Below are 13,528 nucleotides of genomic sequence, written 5' to 3' on the forward strand. Positions count from 1 at the left end.
CCGAGGTCAGCTAGGCGGGGTGTCCAGAGGCCCAGGTGTTCTGGCTTCAGCTGGGTGGTCTGCAGCCCCTTCATCCGCCCTGCCTCCCAGCCTCACAGCCCTTGGTCCAGGCAGGGCAGGGAGTGAGTGACGTGGCGTGCTGTCGCTGACCTGCCGTCTGGGCGCTGTCTGTCTGTTATATAGCCCTGTCCGTCTGCTATAAAACCGGATCGGGGGCCGACAACGGCGAGGAAGGTAAGAGCCACCCCCGCGGGAGGGTCCTGGGCTGCCTGCGTGCTCGTCCCTGTGTGCCCTGCTGCGAGGTGGGCCTGAGGAGGGGCCCCGCCCTGCCGCGTGGCCCTGAGGGGACTCTGGTGCCGGGAGGGCTGTGGGGCACGATGGGGGGAGGGGGGCCTCGGGCCCCAGCTGTGGGGTCTCTGCCCTCCTGTCCTGGACGTACAGCAGTTGCTGTCTCGTTTTCCCTTCTTTCTCTCGCGGGCTGCTTCCCAGGCCGTCACAGGATGCCGTCCTCCTTCCCGTCCAGGCTCCTGGGGCTTCAGGGCTCTGGGCTTTTGGGGTGGCTGGGCTTGAACTGGCTCCCTGGCACGAAATGTCTGCTGGGGCCACGCAGGGACCTGCACTGCCGCCCGCCCGGGTCCAGCAGGGGAGGGGCCTGTGCGGCCAATGGGTGGGTCTTTGTCCCGAGCCTGGGTGTGTCTTAGGGACCAGCTCACAGGAGCTCTTTGTCCTTCAGGAGAAATAGAGGAGGAAATGGAAAACCCAGAAATGGTAGACCTACCTGAGAAGCTCAAGCACCAGTTGAGGCATCGAGAACTATTTCTCTCAAGACAGTTGGAGTCACTGCCCGCCACCCACATCAGGTACCCAGAGGTCTGGGGCAGGCGCGAGGGGGTCTGTCCCGCCACCCACATCGGGTACCCGGAGACATGGGGCGGGTGTGAGGGGGTCTGTCCCGCCACCCACATCGGGCACCCGGAGACATGGGGCGGGTGTGAGGGGGTCTGTCCCGCCACCCACATCGGGCACCCGGAGGCCTGGGGCAGGTGCGAGGGGGTCTGTCCCACCACCCACATCGGGTACCCAGAGGTCTGGGGCAGGCGCGAGGGGGTCTGTCCCGCCACCCACATCGGGCACCTGGAGGCTTGGGGCAGGTGCGAGGGGGCATCTGCCCGCCTCCCCTGATGCGTGTTCTTGTTTTACAGAGGGAAGTGCAGTGTCACTTTGCTCAACGAGACTGAGTCCCTCAAGTCCTACCTGGAGCGGGAGGTGAGGCCCCGACACTGTGGGCTGGGGGCCTGGGGGTGGGGGCAGAGGCGGGTCCTGGCTATGCTGGTGTGGGTGGGCATCGCTTCTCCCACTTTGCTCTGTGCTCAGGCCCTCTCCTGCCCACGGCACCCCGATGCCAGGCACTGTCACGTCCCTTCCCGGTGTCCAGTGCCGTCCCCACTCCTCACACCTCCAGAGGGACGGCCCAAAACGGGCGCCGCGGCTGCTGGGGGTCTGCTTGCTCCCCGTCCCCCAGGAGCGGCGCAGCTCATCCTGGAGGGGATGATGGGACCTGTGCTGGCCGTCGTGGTCGCCGTCGGGCCCTCCCCGTGGGCGTGTGGCCGCATGGCAGGCCAGGCCGCCATTTCTAGTCCTCGCTGCATCCGCCGAGAACTGTGGTGGCCGGGTGACCAGCGAGTTTCTAAGTTTATAAAATCAAAACCGTCAGTGCTGGGACGGCCCTGGGGGCGCAGTGGTTGGGAGTCCGCCCGCCCGCTCAGGGGACACGGGTTTGTTCCCTGGTCCGGGAAGATCCCGCGTGCCGCAGAGCAGCTGGACCCGGGCGCCACAACTACTGAGCCTGCGCTCTAGGGCCCAAGAACCACAGCTCCTGAGCCCATGTGCTGCAGCTGCTGAGGTCCGTGTGTCTAAGAGCCCGTGCTCCATAACGAGACAAACCACCACAGTGAAAAGCCTGCGCACCGCAGTGAAGAGTGGCCCCTGCTCGCCACAACTAGAGAAAGCCCATGTGCAGCAATGAAGACCCAACGCAGCCAAAAGATAAAAAATATATTTAAAAAAATTAAAACAAACAAACAAAAATAACCCGTCCAGTGCTGCTAGGGCCTGGGGCGGGGGACTGAGCTCCTCGTCCCACAGACGAGGACAGGAGGGGGACACGGCGGCCGGCACCTGGGCTTTGCTGTGGCGCCCGAGCTGCTCGTCCTGAGCCTGCAGTGACCACTGGGGTGGGTGGCGCTTGTCGCGGAGCCGCCCGTGCTGCCCGCCCAACGCCCCCTCCCGAGTCGGGACGACCAGAAATGTCCCCAGAGGATGCACGCGCGGGTCCGGGGAGCGGTGAGGGGCACGTTCGGGGACGCTGGTGTCGGGAGCCGCAGGCACAGGCGTCACCTCTCAGGACGTGTCGCGTGCAGGGGCCTCCTGGGGTCGGACGAGGCGTGGTCGTGGGGCTGCGGTCCCCTCCCTGTGCCCCCACGCACTGCGGGCTCCCCGGGGGCTGGCCTGTGGCCACCCAGCAGCTCCTGGCACGTGTCATCGCCTGTGGGTGACACTGGTTCTCGGCTGCAGTCCCCTCCCCCAAGGCAGGGCCCCGACCTTCCCGGGGGCCCAGAGGGGCAGGGTCGGGGGGTCAGACCGTGGACCCTGGAGACAGCTGTCTCGCGAGGGCAGCCCAGTGCTGTGGCCTCACTGAGGCCCGACTCGGTCAGGCATCGGAGAGCCACAAGGAGATGCTGCCGGAGTCGGTGCTGAAGAGCCGCCGGGGCACCGGGCTCCTGGGAGCGGCCGCGCCTGCCCACGGAGGGTGGTGGCGGGGCCGGGGAAGCCCGGTGGGCAGAGCAGGGGCTGCGGCCCCCAGGCATGTTTCCGCTGGGGAGCGGAGGCTGCTGCCTGCAGTTTAGAAAGACCCCTGGTGACAGCCACACAGAGGAAGTGACGCACAGGGACAGCCACGAGCAGAACGTCGGCTGTGAACCAGTTTCTCTCTGGCAAGCGCGTGGGCCCTGTTTGGGGACCTGTGTGTATCTGCAGGGTACACGCCTGAGCGCGCCTGTCTAGGAGCGGGTGGCCCTGCCTCTGAGACCACAGGGTGCCGACTGGGGCTGCCTGCCCTGCCCAGTCTGGGCGGCCCTGGGCGAGAATTGGCTGACCGCGTGCCGGCCTGCTCAGGCCTCAGGGAGTCCGTCCACAGGCGCGGTCTCGGCCCACGTGGACCCACCCCCAGAGGAGCCCTGGGCCCTGACGTGCAGCCAGCCACTCCCGCCGTCACCGCCGGGGCGGGCAGGGAGTGGGGGGCTGCTGAAAACAAGGAGAAGGGAGTCCAGGCGAGATGGGGGCCCAGGGCCGGGCAGGAGTCCTGGCACGGGCTTCCTCGAGCCTGAACGTGCACGGCGAGACCCCCCCAGGGGGGCCCAGGGGAGGCAGGCTTGCTTCTGAAAAGCAGCCCAAGCCAGCTAAATGCAGCTCCTGACAAAGCACGCATCGTGTGGGGTGAAGACAGGCCCCGAGGCCGAGGGCCGCCGTCTGCTGTTCTGCTGACAGCTCTGGGCACCGAATCCAGAACATTCTGTAACGAAACCCCCTTTGTGTATGTCTCCTGTGACAACTGCATGAAAACTGCACCATCTTTTTGAAGGATGTGCCCAGAATCTGTCAGATTCATTCCCAGATGCCGTGGGATTTTTGTTGCTATTAAATGCTTTTATAAACTGAATTTTCAAACTGTTGCTGCTGTCGGGCACGCGGCAGTCTGGGGAATGGGCCGTATAACTGCGCCGCCCGCCCTCGAGCCTGCTGGCCGGTGAGCTCGCTGTGTCTGAGCAGGTCACCGTCCCTCCTGGTGGTCGGGCTCAGGCGGCCCCCGCGCTCCGCTGGCCTCCTGTGAGCACGGCCGAGGGCGCCGTGCGCTGACGCCGCCCTGTGTGCTGTCTTCCAGGACTTCTTCTTCTACTCTCTCGTCTACGACCCCCAGCAGAAGACCCTCCTGGCTGACAAGGGGGAGATCCGCGTAGGGAACCGGTACCAGGCGGACATCACCGACCTGCTGAAAGAAGGTAGGGGGGGCGGGGGCTCTGGATGTCGGAACAGGCCGCGCGCCCCGGGACCCTCCGCAGGAGGTGTGGTCGGACCCTCCCTTGCCCATGGAGGTTTCGTCTCCTTCTGGCAGTTGTTTTAATCATGTTTTGAAAGTTCTTTTTCTCTCCAAAACGCGTGTTTGAACGGACCTGCCTGTTTCAGGGACTGCGAGTGGGCGGGGCTGCCCAGGAGGCCCGGGCACGGGCGGTGCCGTGCCTGGCTCCGCTGCCCGTGGGCCCTTCAGCAGCCTGGGGGTCGTGGGTGGGCTGGACCCCCTCCTCTCAGCCTGTGGCGTCCGCGGCCACGCAGCACAGGCGGGAACACGGACCCACGGTGACCAGCAAGGCCGGGTGCCGTCTGGCCCGGGGCACCGTGGGGCAGGCTTCCTTCCGGGGTCATCCCCGCCTCATGCCCAGGCCCGCTGGGTCCCCGTGCCCCTTGGGAGTGCGGTGTCCTTCTGGAGAGCGCTTGCCGCGTCCGTGGGGCTGCGGGACGGGCTCGGCTCCCCGTGCTCTGGGCCCCCGTTTCCTCTGTGCTGCAGAAGCACCTGACGGCCCCTCTTTCAGGGACGTGACACCTGATCCCCCGAGGCTAGTCCACTTGTCCTAAACACCCGCCCTCGGCCTCTGTGCACATTTTCTGTTGGCACGCGTACCCTCCTCACACGCGTGTGCACCTCACACGCACACCTGCTTCCTCTGCGGGTTGATCTTGGTCTCCGTCGTCTGGGGTTTCCTGCCTGTCTGGTCGGATGTGACAGGGAGGCGCTGAGCAAGGCTCACGGGAAGCGTGGCGGGGGCGGCTCCCTCCGTCCATTCCCGTGTGTCCAGCCCCGTCCCGGGTGGGGCGAGGCCGCCTTTCCTGCCAGCGCTGGCGCTCTGCCCTGTGGTCCTGCCCTCTGGCTTCCGCGCCTCCCACTCGAGCAGAGCCAGCCGCTCAGGCCCCGCCGGTCTCCTGGGGCAGCCCCTCCCCAGCCCGGGAGCCGCCCGTCCTCCTGCTGAGGTGGGGAGGCGCGGCGGGTACTTGGGCCCCCCCCCCGCCTCAGGGACAGGCACCCTGCGGGGGCCCCGCGGGGCAGCCTGGTGGAGGACGGAGGGCCGGGTGAGGGCCGCAGAAGACAGAGTGGCTGGAAGGTCCGAGGACCTTGCTCTCCTGGCCGTCCCTGGGTTCTTGGTGGGAGGGGGCACCTCTGGTCTCGGGGCGCCCTGGGGAAGCCCTGCCTGCAGCCCTGGGGCCGTGGTCGGCAGCCCTGCAGCCCTACCCGCTCCTGACTCCTGGGCCACGGGGGCGAGGTGGGGTCAGCACAGGCCTCGGCTTCCCGTCTTCGCGGGGCCCCCAGGAGCCTGGCCCTTCTCAGTGAGTGAAGCTGTGCCCCTGCCTTGGACACGTGAGACACCTGTGGGGCTCGCCAGCATGGTGCAGGGGACAGGTGGGGCCCCAGGTGGCTGTGCCTGTGGCTCCAGGCTCAGCTGCCCCGCAGTCGCTGGGGGCTGGTCATGGCCCACGGACCTTGGATCCAGGAGGAGTGGGGCCCTGCCTTCCCTGGTGCCTACCTGTCCCTGGGGAGGCGACTCAGTGCTGCGTCCCCGCCAGGAAGGTGCCCGCCCACGACACCAGGAAGATCCCACCTGTGCGCCTCCTCCGGGTGCCTTGTCGCGTGTTTACCCCCAGAGCAGCCCCCAGGACCCTGACCTCTCAGATCTTTGCACCCCCGCTCGGGGGTCGGTCCTGCACGTCTGCACCGTGGGGCTTGTCTCCCCTGAGCCCTGGCCCAGTGCTGTCACGTGGAGCCGTCAGGGCCTGAGCGTCCAGCCGCGCACACACAGACCGGGCTCCCGCGGGCTTGCTGGGTGCTGTGCAGGGGCCAGTCCTGGGTCTGGAAGTCGGTTGCCGCCAAGAGCGCCGGAGGCTGAGAGGGCCCGCAGACGTGCAGCCACGCCTGAGCTGAGCGTGGCTGTGACCTCGGGGCGGGCGTTCTCCTGACCCTTGGCCGGGCCCTGAGCCCCCACACCCGCCACCTGCGGGGTGTGGAGCGGGGCTGCTGTCTGGAGAGGAACGATGCGCTAAGACGGAGCCTTTGGCATCACGGGGCCCCTGGTGGCAGGCGTGTGTTCTGTTGTGACGGGGCTGCCGCTGGGGGCTGGGAGCCGCTGCGCCGACCCTGCAGCACCTCGGAGTCAGCAGCCTGACTGATCGCCTCCAAGCGCCTCCGCCCCCCCCATCCAGCTGGCCGTGCTCCCGGGGCCCTCCCGGCAGCACCTCTCCATGCTCCTCCCCGGGGGACCACGGGCCGCAGCCCCAGGCACCCCGTTCCCAGAGGTGGAGGCCGTCGTGTGTGGAGCACAGCGCGCGGCTCTGGGCCGGACCGCATCTGCGCACGCCTGGGCACACCTGTGCGTGTCGTGCGCCCCCACGTGCACCGCGGCCGTGCTCCGTTGCTCCCTCGCCCCCCCTGCCCCTCGCAGCACCGCAGGAGGGCATGTCGCCCGCCTGCCGCCTCAGCGGGCCAGTCCCCATCCACGCCTTGGCTCCGAATGGCCTTTCCGGAGCCCCGGGGGTCTTCTCGCGGCCTCCGTTGGGCTCACCGTGCGGTGTTTCTGCCTCGCAGGTGAGGAGGACGGCCGAGACCAGTCCAAGCTGGAGACCAAAGTGTGGGAGGCACACAACCCGCTCGTGGACAAGCAGATCGACCAGTTCCTGGTGGTGGCCCGGTGAGTTCCGGGCCGGGGTGGCCATGCCCTGCCCAGCCCCAGGGCACAGCTGGCTCGGGGCCCTAGCTGCCGCCCCGCCCCTGTGGGGGGGTCGGGATGTCTGTCCTGCAGGGGATCCCCCAGTGGAGGGCGTGGCCGGTCGGGGGGGGCCGGGCCCTGCTCTGTTGAGACCCCCCCGTGGTTCCTAGGGAGGCCTGCAGGGCCCAGCCTGGCCTTCCCCTGAGTGTGTAGCCGACTCGTGGGGGCTGCTGGGTCCCCAGGTCCGGTGGGCAGCCCGGCACCCCCACCTCAGCCCCCACCCGTGGACTTCACCCGCCAGCAGTGGCCGAGGAAGCCGGGCGCAGGAGGGGCTCTTTCCCCAGACGGTAGGGCCGGACGGAGGTGCTCCTCTGACTCCGGGACTGGGCGGAGGCAGCTGGGAAGGACGTGGCCTGGAGACCCAGGGCCTTCCGGGCGTGAAGGGGTCCCTGGGCCGGCGCAGCAGGAGGGGAGCTCCTGCGAGCACACGGGGGCCACGCGCCCAGAAGGCGCCCGTGCCGGGCGCTGTCGGCAGCAGTGTAGAAACAGGGTCCTGAGCGTCAGGAGCTGGAGGCTCTCCTTTGTAAGACGAGGTCTGCAGAAACTCGGAAGCGACGTCCCCTGCTCCAGACCAGAGCGCTCCGTCCCGAGACGGCTGAGCCTGGGCGCGTCCGTGTGTCCGGGTTGGGCCGGCTGCCCCTCCTGCCACCCCCCGCAGTGGTCAGCATGTCTCCTCCTCCCCAGCTCCGTGGGCACCTTCGCGCGCGCCCTGGACTGCAGCAGCTCGGTCCGACAGCCCAGCCTGCACATGAGCGCCGCGGCCGCCTCCCGGGACATCACCTTGGTGAGCAGGCCGCTGGACGGCCGAGGCCCGGGGCGCGTTTGGGCGCACACGTCTGCTCAGGTCCGGCCCCGTCCCCGGGGCACAGCCCTTCCCTGGGACGGCAGCCCAGGGCTCTCGTCGCCACTGCGTGGTGGCCCGTCTCGCGCTGGTGAGAGGCTGTCGGCCGGCACGTGGTCAGGCCCTGTGGGGCCCTCGCTGGGCCGCGGGCCGCGCGGCCTGAGCCCCCGCTGCTCCTTCCATACTTGGCGTCTCGGGCAGCGGCGTCTTCCTGAGGACGGCTCACACGCGCGGGTCGGCTGGCCCCTCTTGCCCAGGGCACTTTATTCCTGGGGTCCGTCGCCCACTGCCCGCTGGCTGAGTCCCCAGACGTGGCCCGGCCGAGCCACCCCCTCCCCCCCAGACGCCCGCCCCCCTCGCCGAGGTGGGCCTGGGAGCACGCCTGCCTCCCCCTTCTGCTCCAAGCAGCTCGGCTTCCCACGCTCTCCCTGGGGCCCCCGGTCACCCACCGAGACTGTCCTTGTGTCCTCGCGGGTGGGAGGGAGTCAAGGCCCCGTGTCCGGTGTGTCCCTTGCCTGGGGCGAGGGTGGGGGCGTCACGGCGGCGCAGGGGCCCCGGTGACCCTGCCTCCCCTGCCGCAGTTCCACGCCATGGACACCCTGCACAGGAGTGTGTACGATGTCGCCAAGGCCATCTCAGCCCTGGTGCCGCAGGGGGGGCCCGTGCTCTGCAGGGACGAGATGGAGGAGTGGTCGGCCTCAGAGGCCAGCCTTTTCGAGGAGGCCCTGGAAAAATACGGGAAGGACTTCACGGACATTCAGCAAGATTTCGTGAGTGCCTGGGGCGGGTCCAGGGCCCTGCCGTCCCCGGGGCAGCGCGCTCCCACCCCCTGCCCGCTCGCGGCTCCAGAGGAGACACCCAGGGCTGCCTGCCGGGCCTGGGCTGTGCCCGCCGGGTTGAGGCTCAGCACTGGCATCGCCAGGTCCTCGCCGGGTGGCTTGACTTGGTTTGCTTGGATGTGCACGTTGTTTTTAAGTAGCCGAGCATCTCCGTGCACGTCCTTCTTTTGCGTCTGTTGAAAGTGTCCGCCAGTGAGCCCGCGGGAACTCCAGCAGAGGCAGGGCCTGCACCCCAGGGACCCCTCCCACTCTTACACACTTGAACCTACCCGAGAGGAGGCGAACCAGGGGTCACTTGGAGGAGTGTGACTGTGCAGAGAAAGCAGCAGGGGTGGCCAGGCCAGCCTGCCCACGAGCCTCTGGGGGGGGGCCAGGAGGCTATGGCCTTGCCGGCGGCTGGTTCCAGGCGGCGTCTCAGCCGTGATGGACGCCGCTGACGCCACGGGGCCCAGGTTAGAAGGCAGACAGACCGCCGAGGGTGGAGAAGCAGCGGCGGTCCCCGGAGGCCATCCGAGGGACCCGTGCGGCTCCTGACAGCGTGGCCACAGGCCTAGCCCAGAGAGCCAGCCCTGCTGCGAGGCAGACGCATAGAATGTTCCGAGAACCTGAGTAGAGCCAGCAGACAGGAGACTGAGTGCCGGTCGGACCGCCCGGCGGGGGCGGGGGCGGCTGCTCGCCCGCCAGCGTCTCCCACGCCTCCCAGGGCCCCTCGTGCGCCCGTGCGACAGCCCAGGTGCACGCGACATGGAATGGGAACTCCCGACGCTCCCGGGTGGAGGTGTGGGTGCACCTGCCTGCGGAGCTCGCCGCCTGCTGTGCTCGCGGGAGATTGGCCCAGAGGTGGCGTGGGGAGCGCAGGGCAGCGGGGAACACACCGGCGAGGATCAATTGCTGCACGAGGCTCTCACGCAGCCTGTGGAGCCCAGAGCTGGCGTCTGAGCAGAACGTGCTGGTGGGGGCGCCGCGGCCCACGGTCCAGGGCAGGCTGGCGTCTGGGCGCCCAGCGCCGTGTGCAGACGGAGGGAGGACCCCCCCCACCCGTCGGAGGAGTGGAAACCCCGTCGGAGGAGTGGAAACCGGGGAGGGAGCTCTTGCGGCGAGTGGCGTTTGCCCGAGCGAGGGCGGGGCCCGGGAGGCTAGGGAGGCCTGCCCGCTCCTGGGCGCGCGGAGCGGCCTCCGTGGCCCCCGCCCCCGCTGAGGCGCCCTCTCCCCCCAGCTGCCCTGGAAGTCGCTCACCAGCATCATCGAGTACTACTACATGTGGAAGACCACGGACAGATACGTGCAGCAGGTGGGGGCCGCCCGGGTGGGGGCGGGGCGGGGGTCCCACGGGAACCCGAGGACGAGGGGGCCGGCGCGGGGACTCGGGGCGCGCCTCTCCAGGCCCACCCGCTGGCCACTCTGACCCTCTGTTCTGTGTTTTAAGAAACGCTTGAAAGCAGCTGAGGCGGAGAGCAAGTTAAAGCAAGTCTATATCCCCAACTAGTAAGTCCCCCTCCCCAGCGCCGCCCCGCATCCCGGCGTCCCGCGTGACCGCGTGGTGCCACCCTGGCTGGGGCTAGGAGAGTGGGGGGCCTGTCACGGAAGCCCGAGGTGGCCCTGGGACAGGGGCAGGGCCCAGGACTGGTACCCCCCCGGCCTCGGGTTGGACGCTGGGCTGAGCTAAGCACTGGGGAGGAGGGGTGGAGCTGGGGTGTCGACAGGTGGGAGCTGCTTCCGGAGCTCGGGGGAGAAGGCTCACAGCCCCCGGGCGGGGGTCGGCGGCTGCCCTGCGGCCAGGCGGGTCCGGCTGGGGGCCACCGGGGCTGCGTGCCCGGGGCTCGGTGCTCCTGTGACGTTCTCCTTCTCTCCGTCACCCAAGTAACAAGCCAAACCCGAACCAGATCAGCGTCAGTAGCGTCAAGGCAGGCGTGGTGAACGGCGCAGGGGCGCCAGGCCAGAGCCCCGGGGCGGGCCGGGCCTGCGAGAGCTGTTACAGTAAGTGCCCTGCCCAGCACCCGGGCGCATCCCGGCCCGCAGCCCCGGGGGCCTGGCCTGGGGGGGGGGGGCCACACCCGGCCTGGGGACGCCCTCGGGGAGCGCGGGGAGCCCGGGCCCGCGGGGGCGGCGAGGGCGGGCGACAGGTGTGTGAAGCTCTTTGCCGTCACTGGTTCTGCTTAAGAATCCGTCTATTTCCAACTTTGTTGTCCGTAGCCACCCAGTCTTACCAGTGGTATTCTTGGGGTCCCCCTAACATGCAGTGTCGCCTCTGCGCGTCTTGTTGGACATATTGGAAGAAATATGGTGGCTTGAAAATGCCAACCCGGTTAGATGGAGAGAGGCCAGGACCCAACCGCAGTAACATGGTAAGTGCCCCCTGCCCCGCCCCCGCGCGCGCCCGCGGCCCGGCCCGCAGTCATGGCGCCGTGTCGGGGCGGCTCGCCCCCTTCCACAGAGCCCCCACGGCATCCCAGCCCGGAGCAGCGGGAGCCCCAAGTTTGCCGTGAAGACGAGACAGGCCTTCTACCTGCACACCACCAAGCTCACACGGATCGCCCGGCGCCTGTGCCGCGAGATTCTGCGCCCGTGGCACGCTGCCCGGCACCCTTACATGCCCATCAACAGTGCAGCCATCAAGGCCGAGTGTGAGTGTCCTCGCGGGGGGAAGCGGACGGGGCGCGCGGCCCCAGCGAGAGCTCTGACCCGGCCCCTCACACCCACGGCCCCCGCAGGCACAGCCCGGCTGCCCGAAGCCTCCCAGAGCCCGCTGGTGCTGAAGCAGGCGGTGCGGAAGCCCCTGGAGGCTGTGCTGCGGTACCTCGGTGAGCCCGCGCGCCCGGGGGCTCCAGCCTCCCCCCCCCCCCACCCCACCCCGCCCCAGGGCAGGCTCACGGCTGGGCGGGAGGCTTGCACACCTGGGCAGCAGGCCGCAGCAGGGCCCTTGTGGCCTGGGGACCCGCGACACCTTGTCCTGGGGACTCAGCCAGGGGCTGGGGCGGGCCGGGCCCCCCCCCCCCCCCCCCCCTGCTTTGCTGGGTTTGTCTGGGTGGAGTGGGTCCCTCCCGGTGTGGAGGTGCCTTTCCCTTTGTGAAGGACATTCCAGAACCATGAGCCGGGCACACACCCAGCAGACACAAGTGGCTCTGGCCCCACTTGCTGTCTGGAGTCCTGGTCCAGGGCCGGCCTCGCCCTGACCCGTGGGAGGAGGTGGTGTCTAGCCCCTGAGAGCCACCCAGGGCTTGGGGATTTTGGCAGGTGTGAGGGTGTGAGCCTGTCCCTTCTGGGGCCGGCCCTCGTGGGCTTGTCCTTGGCCAGCTGGCTGGGCTGTTCCTTCCTCCTCTGGCTGGTGGCCAGCTCTGTGCTGTCAGCTCCAGCTGCCACTAAGTGGACCTCTTTGTGTGTGGGCACCTGGAGCCCATGGGCTGCTGGTGGTCGCCGGCGATCTGGCCCGTGGGCCGGGCTGAGGGGCCGCGGGGACTGGCCCCAGCAGCTGTCCCTGCTCTCGGGACGCAGGGGGGCGCTGGTGTCCGCGGGTCCGGGCAGCGGCGGCCCTCCGTCGGGCAGGGCTGCTGCGGGTGAGCCAGCGCGCCCACCCGCCCGTGTCGCCCCCGCAGAGACCCACCCCCGCCCCCCCAAGCCCGAGCCCGTGAAGAGCGTGTCCGGCGTGCTCAGCGGCCTGGCCCCCGCCAAGTCGGCGCCCGTCATCAACAACGGCTCCCCCACCATCCTGGGCAAGAGGAGCTACGAGCAGCACAACGGGGTGGACGGTGAGTCCGGCGCGGCCTCGGGCGCGGCCGGCGCGGCCCCGGCCCCCGCCACGCCCGGCCCCGGCCCCCGCCGCGCCCGCACCCGCTGACCGTGTGTTCTCTCCTCTCTCCCGCCGCCGGGCGCTGCCAGGCAACGTGAAGAAGCGCCTCTTGATGCCCAGTAGGGGTAAGGCCCCGCCCTCCGCGCGTGCCTGTGTGTGCTGTGCTCACGCGTGCGCGGCGGACGGCTCGGGGCACGTCCGGGGCGGTCCGCGCGGGCTGGGCCACGCCCCGCTGCCCTGGCTCCTCTCCAATCACCCGGCACTCGGCAGAGACCTGCGCGCCGCCCCGGGGCCTCCAGCGCACGGGCAGCCCCTCGTGCCGGGCCCGGCGCCGGTCAGTGGACTGTCCTCGCTCGGGCGGCCCTGGTGCCCCTGGTGCCCCCGCTGCCCGCCTGTACTGTCTGCCGTCGCACTGTGACTGCCCGCATGCCGCCAGCCTCAGCTTGCGTGGCCGCCTGCACGGTGCTTGCAACCCTGCCTGCGCCCCTCCCGGTGGGGGGCTGTGGGACCCCAGTCCCCTTGGGGGGCAGATAGGACAGAGCTGTGGCATGGCCGGAAGGGCCGGGTGGGGATCTGCCGAGCCTGAGTGAACGCCCAGGGCTGAAGGTCCCAGAGCTGAGACAGCGGTGCCCTCTCCCACGGGGTGGGACGCTCGTGGGTGGGTCCCTGGGGCAGCCTCCCGTTGGGCCCTCCCGCCACGGAGGCGCCTCCGGACTGTGGCTCTCTCCTCCCTCGCCCAGAGCCCGGGTTTTGCTCCCTTAGCTGGGAGAGGGGTGTCTGGGGGCTGGGGCTGCTCTAGGAGGGAGTGGCTACGGTGGCCGTGAGGGACATGTCGGCCCTGGGGGTCCCGGCACCCCCAGGGGTCCACCTGCAGCAGGACCCGTGTGGGGGAAGGTGAACAGGGAACCAGCTGGAGGGGAGCGCACAGGAAACACACTTGGAGCTCCTCCCGCCAGCCCCTCACGACAACAGGGCCAGGGCCGGTGTGGGCACCCCAGCAGCGTGGGGCAGCCGGCATGGACAAGTCCAGAGCCCTCCCCGCGCTCAGGGCTGGAGCGCTACCGGCCCCGGGGGTCCGGCCAAGGCTCAGCTGTCCTGGGATCTGTGGTAGGTGGGCTGGACGGGGACCCCGCAGGTGGCGGCGGGCGGTGGCCGTGCGGCCCAGCCCTGTTCCCGGACACCTCCTCTCTCG

The 13,528-nt window shown here is 69.6% G+C and overlaps 1 protein-coding gene across 5 annotated transcripts in view; it reads left to right on the top strand.

Annotated features, from left to right (window-relative positions):
- The window catches only part of MTA1 (metastasis associated 1), a 36,126-nt gene that overhangs the window by 20,053 nt on the left and 2,545 nt on the right, over positions 1–13,528 (top strand). For 3 of the 5 annotated variants that reach the window (XM_057730989.1, XM_057730991.1, XM_057730992.1), the window contains 15 exons: positions 184–234; positions 734–860; positions 1,203–1,266; positions 3,941–4,058; positions 6,689–6,791; positions 7,554–7,653; positions 8,292–8,480; positions 9,766–9,840; positions 9,976–10,034; positions 10,411–10,526; positions 10,743–10,894; positions 10,984–11,173; positions 11,261–11,350; positions 12,143–12,295; positions 12,426–12,461. In XM_057730989.1, the coding sequence (XP_057586972.1) occupies positions 184–234; positions 734–860; positions 1,203–1,266; positions 3,941–4,058; positions 6,689–6,791; positions 7,554–7,653; positions 8,292–8,480; positions 9,766–9,840; positions 9,976–10,034; positions 10,411–10,526; positions 10,743–10,894; positions 10,984–11,173; positions 11,261–11,350; positions 12,143–12,295; positions 12,426–12,461 (1,623 nt within the window). Of the gene's footprint in view, positions 1–183; positions 235–733; positions 861–1,202; positions 1,267–3,940; positions 4,059–6,688; positions 6,792–7,553; positions 7,654–8,291; positions 8,481–9,765; positions 9,841–9,975; positions 10,035–10,410; positions 10,527–10,742; positions 10,895–10,983; positions 11,174–11,260; positions 11,351–12,142; positions 12,296–12,425; positions 12,462–13,528 lie in introns of those variants that run through there. The other 2 variants (XM_057730990.1, XM_057730993.1) reach the window with 2 other exon arrangements.

The sequence above is a fragment of the Hippopotamus amphibius genome, chromosome 4 (assembly GCF_030028045.1).
Source record: "Hippopotamus amphibius kiboko isolate mHipAmp2 chromosome 4, mHipAmp2.hap2, whole genome shotgun sequence".
Lineage (NCBI taxonomy): Eukaryota > Metazoa > Chordata > Mammalia > Artiodactyla > Hippopotamidae > Hippopotamus > Hippopotamus amphibius.